This window comes from Tupaia chinensis, unplaced genomic scaffold (assembly GCF_000334495.1).
Source record: "Tupaia chinensis unplaced genomic scaffold, TupChi_1.0 Scaffold000225_1, whole genome shotgun sequence".
Taxonomy (NCBI): Eukaryota; Metazoa; Chordata; class Mammalia; order Scandentia; family Tupaiidae; genus Tupaia; species Tupaia belangeri.
In genome coordinates, this window is record NW_006159700.1 from 3,200,124 (window position 1) to 3,218,177 (window position 18,054).

The 18,054-nt window shown below is 41.1% G+C and overlaps 1 protein-coding gene across 1 annotated transcript in view; it reads right to left on the reverse strand.

The window, feature by feature from the left end:
- The window catches only part of WDR75 (WD repeat domain 75), a 39,521-nt gene extending 25,115 nt beyond the window's left edge, over positions 1–14,406 (reverse strand). The window contains exons 1-7 of the mRNA XM_006147843.3: positions 14,291–14,406; positions 10,706–10,835; positions 6,329–6,394; positions 4,642–4,732; positions 3,478–3,602; positions 1,469–1,539; positions 327–446 (exon numbers count right to left, since the gene is read on the reverse strand). Of these exons, the coding sequence (XP_006147905.1) occupies positions 327–446; positions 1,469–1,539; positions 3,478–3,602; positions 4,642–4,732; positions 6,329–6,394; positions 10,706–10,835; positions 14,291–14,373 (686 nt within the window). The 5' untranslated portion in view covers positions 14,374–14,406. The remainder of the gene's footprint in view (positions 1–326; positions 447–1,468; positions 1,540–3,477; positions 3,603–4,641; positions 4,733–6,328; positions 6,395–10,705; positions 10,836–14,290) is intronic.
- Positions 14,407–18,054: the final 3,648 nt, after the last annotated feature.

Below are 18,054 nucleotides of genomic sequence, written 5' to 3' on the forward strand. Positions count from 1 at the left end.
GTGCTTTAGGCACGGAACTCTCACATGAACGACCATGGTTCGAGTCCCGAACCTGCTGGTTTGAAACTCATGTTAGGCACAGGTGCATGCATGCCCATCCCAGGGTGGGGTCGGGGTCTTGATTTCTCGCTTTCTGTTTCACTCTCTGGCAAGCGCATGTGCCCTATAGCAGAAATTTCTTAAAAAAGAAATAAAAAAACAAAGGAGGATGTCAGTTATGCCTCATCTCCTATACTGCTCTTCTTCCTAGACCAGAAATAGCCCTCTTCTGCAGGACTAATAAAACAGTAATAAATGATCACCATACTCTTCAGGAGTTAACTGACCAAAGACGTATTTTGCCATCCAGGTGACCAGTTGCAATGCAGTCTTCCTTTGGGTGACATGTTACACATGTAAAATTGTTCTTAGCATGTTTCTTATTTCTTGAAGATGATAAAGTAAACCTAGGAGAAAAATAAATTTCCTGGATTACTAAAGTTTCTTATCTCTTGGTAAGTGATAATATAGCTAGGTATTAAAGGAGTCCCTAGCCTTATCAACTAACTCGGAATCTGAAGACTATAAATCCCAGGTGTTTGTCAGGAATTCAGCATTTTGTTTTATAAAGAAGTATTAACATACAATAGAAATTTCATGACTAATATTCTATCATAATACCTTGTCTATGGAACCCACTGTCATTGAAATAAAGAAAAATATTTAAAGGACAACAGGTGGAGGTTAAGGCACTGTATCCCACATGGCAACTCTGTGGTTCCAGTCTCAGACCTGGCAGCTTAAAAAACACTCCAGGCACATGTGTGTACATGCCCAAAATCCCAAGAGAAGAATGAAGGAGAGGGGACTGCAGTATGGCCATTCCCACTGGGGGGATGATTTCTCACTTTCCCTCTCTCTCTATATCTCTCTCATGTGCCCTATGTCAAAAATCTAAAATAAAAAAGAAAAAACAGTTTTTTTCACTGTTTTTTTTAGTCTAGACAAAGTTTGTTCAAATTTCTCATTGAACCTAAATTTCAGCAAGAGGTATGGACAAGCCTGGGGAATTTTCTAGGCTATTTTCTATTTGTAGGCTGAGTATCTGTCAACCATCTACACTTTTTAAAACCCATTTAAAAATATTTAAAATACTATTTAAAATATTATTATCCTATGGTCATAAAATGGAATTGAGAATAACATGGTATAGGCTTTTCAAAATGTATTCATCCTGACACCAACTATGCAGACCAGAATTAAGGAGTGCTAAATTCCTGGGCTTTTGGCTGGAAAAAGTTCCCTAGGATTTTGTGACGAACACTGTCACACCCCCACCCACTGGGGGTTAAAAACTGTACCTCTGCCCCTCAGGGTCTCACAATGCCTTGTTATATGAAACCAGAAATATCACTGGATCACAGGTGTGAGGGTGAAACAAGATAAACTCTGAGTAAATGACATAAAGCTAACAAAAAGGAATTCTTACCTTGAGGTTGTTTTCTTTTTGAAAAAATAAACAGACAAGTAAAAGTCTCGTACTGCGGCAACATATTCCCCCTGGTATGGCAAAGAAAAGGCAACATTCACAGAATAGTCAGCACTCTTTAAGAAGAAATATTCTCATCATGAAAGTTAACACTAACGGGACCAGCAGTTAGCATAATGGCTATGTTGCTGGACTCAAATGTAGTCGATCGGGGTTCGAGTCCCAGACCTGGTGGCTTAAAACTCATGCTGGGTGCATGTGCATGCATGCCCAAGATCCCGAGAGGAGAATGGAGGAGAGGGGACTGCAGCGTGGCCATGCCCCCTGGGGGGTGATTTCTCGCTTTCTGTCTCTATGTCTCTCTCTCTCTGTCTGTCTGGTGAGTGCACGCACCCTACAGTGAAAAAAAAAAAAAAAAGAAAATAAAATGAAAAAGAAAAAGTTAACAGTAACAATGGTTTTTGTCTGGCACATTAAGATCATATTAGGGGAACCAGCAGTTGGCATAATGGCTATGTCGCTGGACTCCCACGTAGTCGACCGCGGTTCATGTCCCGGACCCGGTGGCTTAAAAAACTCACGCCGGGCGCGTGTGCGTGCGTGCCCAAGATCCCGAGAGGAGAATGGAGGAGAAGGGATTGCGCCGTGACCATCCCCCCTGGGGGGTGATTTCTCGCTTTCTGTCTCTATGTCTCTCTCTCTCTGTCTGTCTGGTGAGTGCACGCACCCTACAGTGAAAAAAAAAAAAAAAGATCATATTAGTGTAAGAAGACAAATGGAATAGGGATAATGTTTCCTTCTTACTGGCCGCAATTTAAGTCCTGGACCTGGTGGCTGGTGGCTTGAAAATCATGCCTGGTACCTGTGCATGCATGCCTAAAATCCCAGGAGGGTAATGGAAGAAAAGGGACTGTGACATGGCATCCACCATGGGAGGAGGGGGTGATTTCTAACTTTCCCTCTCTCTGTTTCTGTCTCTCTGGCAAGCGCATGTGTCCTAAAGCAAAACCCTGAAAAAAAAAAAAGATATTGGTATAAAATGATACATTATACTTTGGCTATGGAAAGAATACTACTACTACTTTTAAAACCATGATTAAAAAAAAATAAAAAAATGAACTTAGGTCCTAAATTCTAAAAAAGATTCTCTACCTTTAACTATAATTATTTAATCTTTTCTATTAAGGGATAATTTACATACAATAAAATGCAATGTTTGACATATGTATACACCCATATCGCCACTATCACAATCCAGATCTAGAACATTTCCTTCATCTGACTGTATCCTCATTCCTCTTCAGTCAATCCTCCATGTTCCTACCTGAGCCAGTAACTATTCGTTTCTATCACTACGTTTATTTTTCTGCTTGTAGAACTTCATGTAAATGGAATGATACAATATGCTCTAACTTCTGAGTATGTATTCTTTAGTTCAACATCATCTGAAGTTCTTTTTTAATGCAGAAAAGCATCCCACTGAATATGCATCATGATCCGTTTATTCTCTTGTTAATGAACATTTGGGTTATTCACATTTTGAGGGATTTACAAATAATAATCACTGTACACATCATTTGTGGTTTCCATTTCTCTACCTAAGAGAATTGCTGGGTAATGGTATTTATTTATATTTGATAAATAACTGGCCAACATTAGCTGTTCTAGTAGATGTGAAGGGGTATATCACCTTTTTTTCCATTAATGAAAGCATGGTGTGGGAGAAAGGGGAGGGAGGAGGAAATAGAGTACAAAATGCCATAACGTGGGTACTTCTCAGACAATTAGAGGGCTTACTAGGGCAACAGGAAAGAATACACAAAGTAATAATGGACCTAAAAAACTATACTGTAAATATATGCTAAACCAATAAAAGAGGCTTTGTAACTACTAGCAAAAATACCGTAATTCAAGACAACATAAAATCACTGTAATATAAAATGCTCAGAGAGAAAGTGTGGGGAAGAGATTTTATGTGCAAAATAGAAAATCAACAAAACAAAATTTACCGCATTTCCAAAGGCAATGTACTTTGGTGACTGATTTATGTAATCCAAAACAAAGGATATCTCCTTAGCTTCTACTTCCTGACTTGAGGATTTTGGCAGCTTCACTGAAACCAGCTGAAACACATCTAACCAAAGAAAGCTGTGTTAATGTAAAGTTTCTCTGAAGAAAGTGAACATGTGCATTCATTCACATGAAACCGTTAATAAGTACCCTAGAATTCACTTGATGCCTAGATAATAATTCAAGGCTCTATTGAACAAAATGTACCTTAAAGTTGAAGTCTTTGTTTGGCAAAGAAAATTTCTTTGTGGCCAGCAGGTGGCATGGAGGTTAAAGAGAGATGGATCCCGTATGGCCAACTTGACAGTTTGAGTCCCGGACCCAGTGGCTTCATGTTGGGCAGATGTGCATGCCCCAAATCCCGAGGGGAGACTAGAGGAGAGGGGACTGTGGTGTGGCCATTCCCCTGAGGGGGAGATTTTTCATTACATCCCCACCCCCCTGAGGGGGAGATTTCTCATTACAACTCCACCCGATCTCTCTTTGGTGAGCACACACACCCTATAGTTAAAACCAAAAAGAACAAGTATTTCTTTTAATATTTCCTTCATGTCAATTTCTGTGGTACCAAATTCTCTCATCTGATGAAGGACAATTATTTGTAATCACTGAGAGTATTACGAGATTCCTAAAATGTTTGAGTACACGGTAACTTTAATGAAATATTATTCCAGTGAAAATATAATTACTAATAATTTAACCACATTACTGGTTTTAAACATCAATCTATTTTGAATACCATTTTCTATACTGATTCAGGACCAACAAGCAGGGGTTGTTCAAGGTTGGGTAAAATACTACTGATGATTAAGAATGATAGATTTAAGTTCAGTAGAAAAATAAATTCTAGCCCATCTTTGTAAAATAGCTTTAAAATTTGAGTGCTACAGCCTATTATTACTATCTAAAATAATCATTCCCTCACTGCATATTTCATAACTGAGTCTCCCCCAAATTAATGTAGGGACAACAAAAGCAACTGGAATGGTATCTCCAAAAACTTAGCTTTGGATTAAAACCAAAACATTGTATTTTGTGAAACTATAAAATATAAAGAGCCATTCAAGGCCATATAAAAACAAAGTAAGTTAATTATACTCTACCTGGTTTTTCTTTATTTATTGTAACAAAGACAGAATCTTCAGCATGGGTAAGAGTAAAGAGGGCATGAAGTTTATGTCCAACTATGAAAGTCTGAAAAATAAAAAGCACCATGTTGTTTATTGTCCATTTCTACCCCCCCCCAGGAGAACATTAATTCCACAAGGGCAGAGATTTTTATCTGTTTTGCTCACTATTATGTCCCCAACATTAGTACCTGGCTTACAGAACATAATACATATGTCTGAGTAATCTTTTTTTTGGGGGGGGAGAAGGTTTTTTGCTATAGGGCGCATGTGCTCACCAGACAGACAGAGAGAGAGACAGGGAGACAAAGCAAGAAAGCACCCCCCAGGAGGGTGGCCACGCCACAATCCCTTCTCCTCCATTCTCCTCTCGGGATCTTGGGCATGCATGCACACGCGCCCGGTGTGAGTTTTAAGCCACCGGGTCTGGGACACAAACTGTGGTCTACTACATGGGAGTCCAGCAACATAGTCATTACGCTAACTGCTGGTACCTGTGCTGAGTAATCTTTCAAGTTTATACAGTATTCTACTCAAAGAATAAGGTTTTATTTAATTTTCTCTTACCATAAATAATGTTTTTAAGGTTTTTGCCATATGGCATGTGCACTCACAGGAGACAGAGGTAGTGAGAGAAAAAGTGAGAAATCACTCCCAGGGTGGATGGTCACTCCCTTTCTTCCATTCTCATTCTCCTCCTGGGACTTTAGACATGCATGACACATGCTTGGCATGATTTTTCAAGTCACCCAGTTTAGGACTTGAACTGTAGTCAACCATGTGGCAGTCCCCTTGCTAGCCACTACATTTGTCATTATTTCAATAAGAAATTTTTAGGTGAAAACACCATACCATCTGCTAGCCCCTATATATGCCATTATTTCAATAAGAAATTCTTAGGTGAAGTTGCTGGAGAAAAAGGTATTTATTTTTATATTTATTCTCATTGATTGTGTACAAAAGTGCACAATCTCTACACTTTACCTAACTCTAGATTTTTTTCCATCTGCAATTTGGCTAAATTCTTAGGGAAAAACGCCACATCATTGTTTTGTGTTTCTTTAATTATTAGTAAGTTTAAGTGTCTCTTTAGGCTTATTGGCTATTTGTATTTCTTTTTCTACAAATTTATACCTTCTTATCCTATTCCCATTTTTTTCTACTGGGCTATTTGTAGATATTTTTCTCATGGAGTTTTCCTTATATTTTGTCTTAGAAGTTCAAAATTTGGGGGTGGACCAGCATATGGCATAATGGTTACATCACTGGACTCCCACATAGTTGACTGCAATTCGAGTCCCAGACCTGGCAGCTTAAAATTCACTCTGGATGTGTATACTTGTGTGCCTAAAATCCAGAGAGGAGAATGGAGAAAGGATTGTGGTATAACCATCTGCCCTGGGGGGTGATTTCTCACTTTGCATCTCTTTGTCTTTCAGTGGGGAGCACATGTGCCTTCTAGCAAAAATCTCCTAAAAAAAAAAAAGTTCAAAAGTTTTATAGTCAATTTTGTCCTTTTTTAATGGTATATGAATTTTACAACTTGTTTAAAAATGTCTATCCAAAGTTGTTGCCTTCTAAAGGGGAAATGTGCATCTTTCATTAAATTACACATGCTGCCATTCTTTTCCATGCAAGGAAAACTGAAGACTGGTATACATACCTTTATCAAAATGCCATCTATGTAGTCCCATAGTTTAATTGTGCCATCAAGAGAACACGAATACAGCTAAAAGGGTAAAAAGAGTACAAAACAGATTAAAAATACAAAAGTCTATTAAGATAGCAAATGAATAATTAAGTGCTAATACAGAGGAATTTTCTGTTCATGAATTCACTGCTAGCCTTACAGTCATTTTTTATACTGTGGCTGTAAAACAGACAATCTTATCATAGCAGTTTGGAGGAAAGAGACCCATCAATTTCAAAATCAACTGAAAGTCAATTTTCTACCTTCAAGAGGAAAATGGTTAGATACTGAGTTATGAAAAGCACTCAGGAGCTTGTTGCAGACAGTCATGGTGGCAGCGGACAGTGTGCCGCACAGTGACGCTGTATCCATACGGAAGATCACAGGTTGGGTCGTGAGTTGACGTACATGTCAGGGGTGCTTTGTGAGCCTGTGATTCTGGTTGGCTTGGAAGGCTCGAGGAGGATTGTGTCTTGAGAGCATATAGACAATCACTGTCTTACTCTTTCGAATGAAGAAAGAAACTTAAAAAAAAAAAAAAAGATCTTGCTATTTCTCTCAAAGCACAGTCCTTTTTTTATTAGCTGAACTGCTTTTATCTTACATGTTTCTCAAATGAACAAAGAATTTCTTTTTTTCCTTAATTTCTTTTTATTTTTAGAGAGGTTTTTGCTATAGGGCACGTGCGCTCGCCAGACAGAGAGAGACATAGAGACAAAAAGCGATAAATCACCGCCAGGGGGTATGGCCACACTGCAATCCTTTCTCCATTCTCCTCTCGGGATCTTGGGCACGCACGCACACGCGCCCAGCGTGAGTTTTAAGCCACTGGGTCCAGGATGCAGCCATTATGCTAACTGCTGGTCCCAGCAAAGAATTTCTAATTAAGAAATTATAAAATAAAAATCTGGCCCACTTGGGGTTGCATATTGATCTGCAGTGCCAGAAGTCACTATATCTGTAGGTTCAAATCCTGAGATGACCTGAAACACACCATGTACCCAAGATCCTGACAAGCTGGAAGGTTGGGGGAAGGGGACTGTGGCATGACAAGACTCTATCAGAAGTGCCTATCTCTTGTTCACTCATTTTAAAAATCCTGGTCCGGCTGGTAGCACGGTGGCTAAGGCAGCTGGGTCCCACAAGGCTGGCTTTGCAGCTTTACTAACACATAGGCTTATTTGTCCCCAGTGCTTTTAAATTTACTAAGATTTTACTGTTGTTGCTGTTTTGTGAAAGTACTTTGCTTATAATGTTTATAAAAAATGCTGGAGTAAGACAATATTATCTAAGTAAAATAATTACATTTAATTACATTAAATGGATAACATACACCATAGTTATTATGTATAAGAATCATAAACAGAGATGAGTAAAATATAATCACTGTCAAAGCAATAATTAATACATAAAAACTGTGACTTCTAAATCCACAGAACCTCTGCCCAACCAAACCTAATAAAGTTGCTCTCTTTAAATTTTTACTTGTATTCACCTGATATACATTTTTAAAAATTTTTTAAACTTTATTTATTTATGTATTTTGGAGAGGTTTTTGCTATAGGGTGCGTGCGCTCGCCAGAAAGACAGAGAGAGACAGAGAGACAGTGAGAAATCACTCCCCTGCGGGGATGGTCATGCCACAATCCCTTCTTCTCCATTCTCCTCTCAGGATCTTGGGCACGCATGCACACGTGCCTGGTGTGAGTTTAAGTCACCAGGTCTGGGACTTGAATTGCAGTCGACTAAATGGGAGTCCAGTGACATAGCCATTATACCAACTGCTGGTCCTAGATTTATTTATTTATTTTAATTTGACTAGAGAGGTGCAGAGTAAGTGGGAGAGAGAGGGAGAAAGAAAGCCGCCAGATCTAGGACTCAAACTGTGGTCTGTCATGTGGGAGTCCAGTGCCCTTAACCAGCACGCTACCTGCTGGCCCCCCACCTGATACACATTTTATGTCACGTGTATATGGCTTTTGTTATGAAGCTCAAGAGTTCACAAACTCTTAATTTTTTTTAAAGACTTCCAATCTTATTTTTTAGAGCATTATTTTATTTAAATTTATTTATTTAGTTAGTTAAATTTGACCAGAGAGGGACAGAGTAAGAGAGAGGGAAAATGAGAGAGCAAATTGCCAGGTCTGGAACTTGAACTATGGTCGGCCATGTGGGAGTCCAGCACCATTAACTACCATGTCATACGCTGGTCCCTAAAAAGTTTTAATGTTTAAAGCATGTTTTTGTTTTTAAAACATACAAATGCTACATAAAATAAACTTAAACCTTCAGAGGATGGCAGGATAAAATATATGCTTTGATCCAGCAGAAAAGTTACTTTTTCTTTCTTTCTTTTTTTTTTTTTTTTAAGGTAGAGGGGGTTATAATAGCTATTTTCTGACAGGGTCTCACCATGTGGCAATCACCCTACCCTAGCCAGCTAGCTAAGATTACAGGTACCTACCTCCCCGTATGCCTGGGTTGGTCTGGGATCAGAACCTGGACCTTCTATGAGGCTCCAGCTTTGAGTAGCAGTTCCTATCCACTGTGCTACTATGGTTAAGCTTTCACTTTGATTTTTAAGAGTGGCTCATTTAATTTTGGAAAGAAAAGATCACTATTATCTTATGCTCTACTTTCTTTACAATTCAAATCCATTTTTTTTTTTAAGAGAGAGATTTTTGCCAACCGGTACATGTGCTGACCAAAGAGACAGCGACAGAAAGTGAGAAATCACTGCCCCTCCCCCCACCCCAGGGGAGGGATGGCTATGCCACAGTCCCTTCTCCATTCTCCTCTCGGGATTTTGGGCCCACATGCATAAGCACCCAGGGTGAGTTTTAAGCCACTGGGTCTAGGACTCGAACCACTGTCAACTACGTGGGAGTCCAGTGACATAACCATTACACCACCTGCTGGTTCCATCAAATCCATCTTAAATGAAGCATTAACTTCCAAGTCAGCTGTGACTAATCCAGAGAAATAGAACTCGACTGAAAACTAGAGTAAGAGCAAAATATGCTTGAAACAAATTTTTAGTAGCTTTGTTAAAACATAATAACAGAATTAAAATGACCATTTCAATATTTTTGAATTCTGAGAAGCAAAGGCTACTTTGTGGAAGAAGTGGGGTGGTCTGGTCTAAATTAGATTCCCAACTTTGTCTTGAAATGAACTGGACAATCCACTAAGTCAAGAAGCCCTTCTTGTCTAGACTCTGGTCTTAGGGTTATGTAAAACTTGCTTTAATCCTTAGGAGCCTCATCTCTAAAAGAATCAATCTGCCAATCATTACTTTTTGGCCTATATTTTTCAAAATGTGTTCCAGAAACCCAAGGGTTCAGAGGTCAAATAAGTTTGAGATACACCAGATACTACATGTACCTTTTGAATATTCACAATGCATAGAAGGAGACTTGAGAAGATCTCTAATTAGAAAATTCACATAACCTGGCCTAGATCTGAATTTCAGACACACAACCAAGATCATCCTTGTCAAGTAAGTAACTTATTACCATCCAGTGGAACAAATGGTTGCAGAAAACACTATGGGCAATGAAGTTCTACGCTGTTATCCTATTATTTTATTTTGCTATAGGGGACATGTCTTCACCAGAGGAAGACAAAGGACAGACAGAGAAGGAAAGTGAGAAATCACCCCCACCCCTAGGGGGGAGTGGTGGCGGGGGTGAGGGGTGATGGCCAGTCACAATCCTTTCTCTTTCACTCTCTTCTAGAGATTTTGGGCACACATGCACACACACGCCTGGTATGTTTTTCAAGCTGGTAGGTCCAGGACGCTAACCACATAGCAGGTCACGTGGGATCCAAAATTGTAACCACCACACCACCTGCTGGCTTCTGTGATCCTATTTTTTTTTTTTAATGCTCTTTTTCTTTTTTTTGGGAGAGGTTTTTGCTATAGAGCACATGTGCTCCCCAGAAAGACAGAGAGACAGAAAGTGATAAATCAGCCCCGGGGGGGGGGGGGTGGGCCAACCACAAATCACTTTCCCTCGGATGGCCACACCACAATCCCTTTTCCTCCATTCTCCTCTCGGGATCTTGGGCACGCATGCACACGTGCCCGACGTGAGTTTAAGCTACAAGATCTGGGACTCGAACTGCAGTCGACTACATAGGAGTCCAGTGACACAGCCACTACGCTAACTGCTGGTCCCCTGTGCTCCTATTTTAACAACTAAAAATAAGTGAAAAATACCTTGAATCAGAAAAGCAACAGAGACTTTCCTGATCATTACCTGGAACATTTCCTAGCCAAATACAGCTCAAAATTTATGTCAACTATAAAGCCAATGTTAAAAAGTTCAATTATCAACTTTTTGGCACCTGTAGGTGGTTGTTGGGATTGAGCTGGATTCCAGTCACCAGATTTCTGTGTCCATGTAATATGTGCACACACTCTTCAGTAGCTGTACTATAAACTTTAACAAAGTCTCCAGAGACACAGAAGATATACCTGGAAGAAAAGAAAGAAAAAATAGGTTTCAGGTACTCTGTGGGTAGTAGAAACGTTTTATTGCCCACGATAAAAATAACATGCAACAAAGGTTTCTTTCAAAATAGGTTAAGAGCTGTGTATTCAAAGCTTTGTTCTGTATAAGTCTATGAGGATTCCTAGACAGATAAGTTTATTAACTCAGGGCAGAGTATGAGGCCAATGTCTTTTCTCTTCCATAGCTGTATGAAATCATCCTACGAAAACAGTTGACTTAAACAAGTTGCTTGGTCACTAAATGGACATATGCCATGCCATATACTATCAACTATTACTATTACTCTTTAGTGGTTCTGCTAACATTTGTGTTTTCCCTTGTCCCCATACTCTCGTAGTTCATGGGAAACACCACCTTACAAATACTAAGACAAACGTAGCTCTGCGGCAGAGTGGCTGCTTCAAGAGAAGCTGGATCACACATGGCAACTGTGGTTTGAACCTTTGGTCAGCCTGAAATACCCCAGGCATACATGTGAGTGCCCAAGGTCAGACAGGTTGGAAGACTGGAGGAAAGTGACTGCGGCATGACCCGATCCTATGAAGGGTGTTACTGTTTTTTATGTGCATATGCTCTACCATGAATAAAGGGAAAAAAAATTCAAATGCAGTCAAAGGCTATAGTCCAGTTGGTGAGGTTCAGAACTCTCTTGTAGAGCAAAGCACAGACTTTATGCCAGTTTTTTTTTTTCCTTCTTGCTGAAAGGTGAGTTTTGCTTTTATCTTTGTAGATTTGTAGATTTCTTCCAAAAAAGCAGGGGTTATTAAGTTACAAAAAGTGGTTAAGTTGGGGTAATATTTGTTTGACTCTTTTCATAATAAATATTACCTTAGGGCAAAGCTCAGAAATACAAATTTAGTTGTTTCTCAAATAAAACATGTTTGTTCTATGCCTATCATTTCTAACTAACGTTCTTTCTGTAGATTGTGGAAGGCAAAAAACCCTGACAGAATCCTTGGGCCAGACTTCTCTGTGATCCCAAAACACCCTGCATATGATTTTATCTTAGTGTTTTTAAAACTTTACATGTATATCAATCTTCTTTATCTAGCGATACATTCCTATATGGCAAAAGCTGTATTTACTTTTGATTTCCAATGTCCAATACAGTTTGTTGAAGAGAACTTGCCCTATCTTGAAAGGTTTTATAACATAACTGGATAAAATGAATCAGGAAAAACCAGTCAAATCTTTTCCCCATCTTCAATATTTTCTCTGGGTGGGCCAGTCATTTCTTGTTTAGATACCTGCATCAGCCCTCTAACCTCTGGCCTCTACTCTTCCGAATTTCACTTCCAACATTTCCCTATATCCTATACAGCAATTATACTGACTTTACATAAAGGGCCAGTTCAAACCTCCACCTTTATCAAATTTCCAGCTGCTCCCTCCACCTGGAACGCCCTCCCTCTATATCCTTGATGAGGGAACTCCTGCCAGTGCTGCAAGATCCTCTACTGAGGGAAACTTCACAACTTGGAGCATACCAGCTTACTTACCGCTCTTTCCACTTTGTAACACTTACTACAGAATTTCACAGATTTCAAATTACTGTTCTTCAAGATTTGCATATTATTACAGCCTTTGCATTTTTAACTAGAGAAAGAAAACACCCACTCTCTTTGGACGGAACAGTAACCAGTAACTTGCTCCAAGTCCCCTTTCTAAGCTCGTTTCCCCTGAGCTTTTCCTATATTATTTCTACTAGCTAACAGTACCAGTCTGTTCAATATAAATACAATTTTACCACCTTGCTTATACTGTGCCTGAAATGCTTTTTTTTTTTTTTTTTGAGAGAGATTTTTTGCTATAGGCATGTGCACTCGCTGAAGAGACAAGAGACACAGAAAGTGAGAAATCACCATGTGTGCTCGCTGAAGAGACAAGAGACAGACAGAAAGTGAGAAATCACCCCTCAGGGAAGAAGGCCACACTGCAATCCCTTCTCCTCTTGGGATTTTGGGCATGTACACACACCCGGCTAGCATCAGTTTTGAGCCACCAAGTCTGGGACTCCAACCTTGGTGGACTACGTGGGAGTCCAGCGATGCCAAGTCTGGGACTCCAACCTTGGTGGACTATGTGGGAGTCCAGCGATGTAACCATTACACCATCTGCTGGTCCCCAAACGCCTTCCTTCTATATCCGCTAGTCAAAACACCATCCGCCCATCTACGGTTAGCCTAAATGTCACTCCTTCAGCCACCTTCTCCATTCTTCTCACTTTGACGTCATCTCTTCTGAGCTCCTAGAGCATCACAGTATGACAGAGGTTGCTAAACATTTCCTTTTCCTACTAGAGGTGCACAGCTTAGGTCATTATCAGAATTCTTAGTTTTTGTCATCTCAGCTTGTTATGTATAACACACAGTTGAAAAATACTTAAAAACGAATTGCTGGGCTTAGCAAATGAAACATACAATGGACCTCATTCGTTCTGAGCCTCTAAGGCAATTTATGAAAACTCCTTCTGCCCTGCATGCATTCAACGCCTATTTCCAACGCACACAATGGCAGGATACTGTGGAGCACACAAACTCTCGCTAGCATGCTATATTCTTCTAAGACAGAAACGGCTGTCACTAAATGTCACTCTCAGTGATTTGAAAATGTTTTCTTACTATAGCATTTCACTTCCAGATGATGTTGAAAATCCTGCAATGACGATGACAGCTGACATATATGAAATGCCAAGCATTTTTGTTCGTGCTTTATGAGTATCCAGGCATTTAATACTTTCGGCACCCTTACAAGATGAATTATTAAACATTATCCCCATTTGACAGATGTGGTAATTGACAAGAGATTAAGTCTCACGATGTAAAGAACCGAGTTTCAAACCAAGGGAAGTCTGGTTTCTTGCTACACTAAACTGCTGAGGAAAAAATCTAAGTCTTACCACATTTTAATCTCGTATATGGAATCTAACTTTGGTTTATCTGCAGAGCTCCAAAAAAGAGTCTGACAACATGCCTTTTCCTGCTGGGGGACACAGGTGAAAGCGGAATATTTAAGTTTGGTAATTCCAAAACGAGATTCTATAAGAAAGAGTAGGAATGCTCCTTGGGGTACTGCGAAAAGCATCGTGCACTCCCATGCCTGGACCAGCCGCCTCAGCGCACAGCCAATTCTAGACACGTGGACCCACCCCTGCGCCCCTCAATCTACCTGCATGTAAACTGTCCAGGGAGGGGGAGGCTCACCCCAAGTCTGCAGGGCTGCAGGAGTAAGGGTTCTCACTTCTCTTACAACTCAGGCACCGGCTCCCTGCTGTCTACCCTGGGTTATCCCGCGCCAACCCCTTAGAGTGCCCAGACCTGTCGGCTGGCCAGTCCCGTCGCGCCTTTTAGTCCTTTCCTCCCGCCCTGCGGGGCCTCACGGCCCTCAGCCATGCTGACCATGCGCAGTGCCCTCATACTTAGAATCCGCAGAGAACACCGGTCTCCTGAAGTTCAGCTCGCTGCCGCCGCAACGAACCACGCGGACACTCTCCTCCTCCATCTTCGCGCAGACGCAGGAAGTCCTAAGCGGGACCCGCCCCGAATTTCCTCTACGGAGCCGAGTGACAGTGCGAGTTTCCCAGCCCACAGAGCCCACCCGCAGGCTCCTCTAGCCTGAGACTCTATGGTAGGCCCAGGCGCCTGTGCCGCCATTTTTTGTTTGGGCAACTGAACTAAAACACGTGTTAAAAAGGTAATAGCAAAAGAGACCTGGAGGCAAGGGATTAGATATGTGTACACAATTCTTTATTACATATAGCTTTCTCTCCGGCTTTGTCAGTCAGACTCCACAGCTTCTATGGAAAGGTAAAGGTAGCGCACAAGGTACTACGTAACCCCGACGCTCGAAGATGACGCAAGCGTCCCGGCGCCCATGGGTTTCTTGGCCGCATATTTGGGTTCTACCGTGGAAAGGTAGCCTTGTATCCTACCTTTTTGCTTCTCTTGCTAGTCGTCACGTTGTCCTGTTGTGAGCATCGCATACGTTCCTACAGAATCCCCGCAGCTCCGAGCGCCTTTCCCCCCACTTTCTGAATCTGGCTTCTTCTCCGCATTGTGGAGCATCCTCTCCTGCTATTACTGGAGATGGAGAGGATCTGACATTTGTCTCACAGCCGCAATGTTCCCGGGCCTCTGCTCTAGTGTACGAAGCCTTGGGTCGTTCTTGTGGCTTCTGTTAGTCGACTGTGCCTGTGGGTTAAGAGTCCTGAACGCCAAGGATACTTATTATATAACTCTATGTCCAAGTTTTAAAAAATTATGAGTATAATTTTCGTGATCCCTGTGTATTACAGGATACCTATTTTTAGTGACTCGTTCAGTTAACATTGACCTTGGCGCGGGCCCTAAGCCATGTGGCAGGTGGCGTGGTGGCTAAGGTGCTGAACTTTCACGTGGTTGACCCAGGTTTGCGTCCTGGACCCTGTGTCAGGCCAGGTGTGTGCCTGCGTGCATGTGTGCCCAGAATCCCAAGAGGAGGATGAGGGAAAGAACCGAGTTTCAAACCAAGAGAGGTCTGGTTTCTTGCTACACTAAACTGCTGAGGAAAAAATCTAGGTCTTACCAAAGACCATCCCTCCTGGGGTGGTTTCTGGTATGACTATCCCTCCTGGGGTGGTTTCTCACTTTGGTTCCTTTCTCCTATAAGTGCAAGCACCCTTTGGCAAAAATAAATAAATAAGCCTTTGCTGTATTTGCTTTGGGCCAATCATTGAGTCACTGCTGCAAGCCATTTTTCTTTTTCTTTTTTTTTAAATAATTGTTTTATTTTATTGCTATTATTATTTTTTAATTTGACGAGAGAGCGAGAGCGAGAGAGAGAGAGAGAGAGAGAGAGAGAAAGAGAGAAAGAAAAGAGGAAGTGAGCCATGTCCAGGATTCAAACCACAGTCAGCTATTTGGGAATCCAGTGTCCCAAACACCACACCATCTGCCAGCCCTGAAAGCTGTTTCTTGGCAAGCAGTTCAGTGAGAGCTGAGCTGTTGTGTCTCCATCTTAAAACTTAGCCATTCAGGGAACCAGCAGTTAGCGTAATGGCTATGTCGCTGGACTCCCACGAAGTCGACCGCGGTTTGTGTCCCGGACCCGGTGGCTTAAAACTCACCCCGGGCGCGTGCGTGCCCAAGATCCCAAGAGGAGAATGGAGGAGAAGGGATTGCTGCATGACCATCCCCCCTGGGGGGTGATTTCTCACTTTCTGTCTCTATGTCTCTCTCTGTCTGGCGAGCGCACGCGCCCTACAGTGAAAATCTCTCTAAAAAAAAAAAACAAAACAAAACTTAGCCATTCAATGATTCCATTTGGGGCCTATATCCTAGCTATATTCTTAGGGTCTCTGTCTCCTACCTGAAAGCACTAAATAAACTTGCAATCAAATCAATTTAGACTTCAGTTGTTTTACTGTATGATTTTTTTGTTTTGATTATTTAAAAAAGAATCATAAATCCTGATATGGACCGAGACTAGCTGGATTGACAAACCAGTAAGATTATTTTTACACAGGGTTTTAATTAAGAGTCCAGAAAAGTACATCATTTGTATTATGATTTCTTCTTTGCTTTCTTTTTTTAAAATTTGCCATAGGTCTCCTGCACTTGCTGGAGAGGGAGGGAGGGATAGTGAGAAAGTGCTCTCCATGGGGATTGTCATATTACAGTCCCTTTTCCATTTCTCTCATATTTTGGGATTTTGGGCATGCATGCACACATGTCTGGTGTGTTTTTCAAACCACTGGGGCAAGGACTTGATCTGCACAGTCAGCCATGTGGGATCCAGCTGCCTTAATCACCATGCCATCATACTACTGGATAGCCGAAACAACTTTTTATATAATCATTTAGAAACCAAAGCCTTGAATAACTGCTTAATCAGTAGTTACTCATTTTGTCATTGACAAGGTGGAGTGCAGTGTTTCATTAATGCCACCTGGGTCCTATGCTTTATCTACTTTGTTCTCTCCATTTGTCATCTTTACCTTTGTTTTTTGTCCTCATATTCAGGGTTTACATTCCTTTCAGTGTGTGCGCTCACTGGAGAGACAGAGAGACTGAAAATGAGAAGGAGAGATGGTCACACTGTGATCCCTTCTCCTCTATTCTCCTCTTGGGATTTTGGGTACCCATGCGCACATGAGGTCTGACGTGAGGTATTTTTTTAAGCCAGTTGGTCCAGGACTCATACCGTGAGAGTCCAGTGACATAACCATTAAGCCATTTACTGGTCCCAGGATATTGCATTTTAAAAGGGTTTAGGGCTAAAAAGAAAATTCAAAGCAAGGAAGAGATCGTAAATCTGAGTTTTCAATTTAGAATGGGTTTTCAGGGAAAGCTTCACTGAGTAGATAGAATTTAAAATGAAGACCTGAAGAAATTGAGAGTGCAAATAGGCATGGATATAGCCAGAGAAAGTCACCCAGAGAAAAGAATATGTCTTTCAATGTTCGAGAAGTCAAGAGGCCAATGTGGGTAAGACAGAATAATCAAGGAGGAACAGTGAAAGGAGGATCAGGTAATGAAGGCCAGTTCTTAGAGCTTTTGTTGATCATTGTAACAGCTTTTGTCTTTACTGTGAAAGGGAAGCAAGTAGAGTTTGTGCCAAGAAGTGGGAGTAAACTTTTTCAAGAAAATGTACAATAAAATCCACTCTTTTTGTTGTTCATATCTGTAATGCATAGATTCTTCTACACCCCCCCCCAACCTCAAATACTGTTGTTTTTTGAATTAAAAAAAAAATTCCCTTTGGGGCCCTCTGCCACCACCTTGAGTTGGAAGTTCCTTTCTTTGGTTTGTTTTAGATGCTATTTGTTGGGGTGTGGTTTACTGTCACTGTCTCTCAATGTGGGTGAAGGGTGATACAGGCACTTCCTGGCTTTGGGGGACTCTGGGGAGTCAGACTGATGTGGGAGCAGAAACGCAAGTGGATCTCGTGGGCAGGTTTATGTGGAATTCCAAAGGAGACAAAAGATGAGGAGCATACTGGACGGTCATCAGAAGTTGACAGTGACCATTTGAGAGCAATCATTGAACCTGATCCCCTTACAGCTACACAAGAAGTTGCCAAAGAAGTCAATGTTAACCATTCTATGGTCATTTGAAATTTGGAGTAAATTGTGAAGATGAAAAGACTCAGTAAGTGGATACCTCATGAGCTGACTGAAAATCAATAAAATTGTTCTGAAATGTT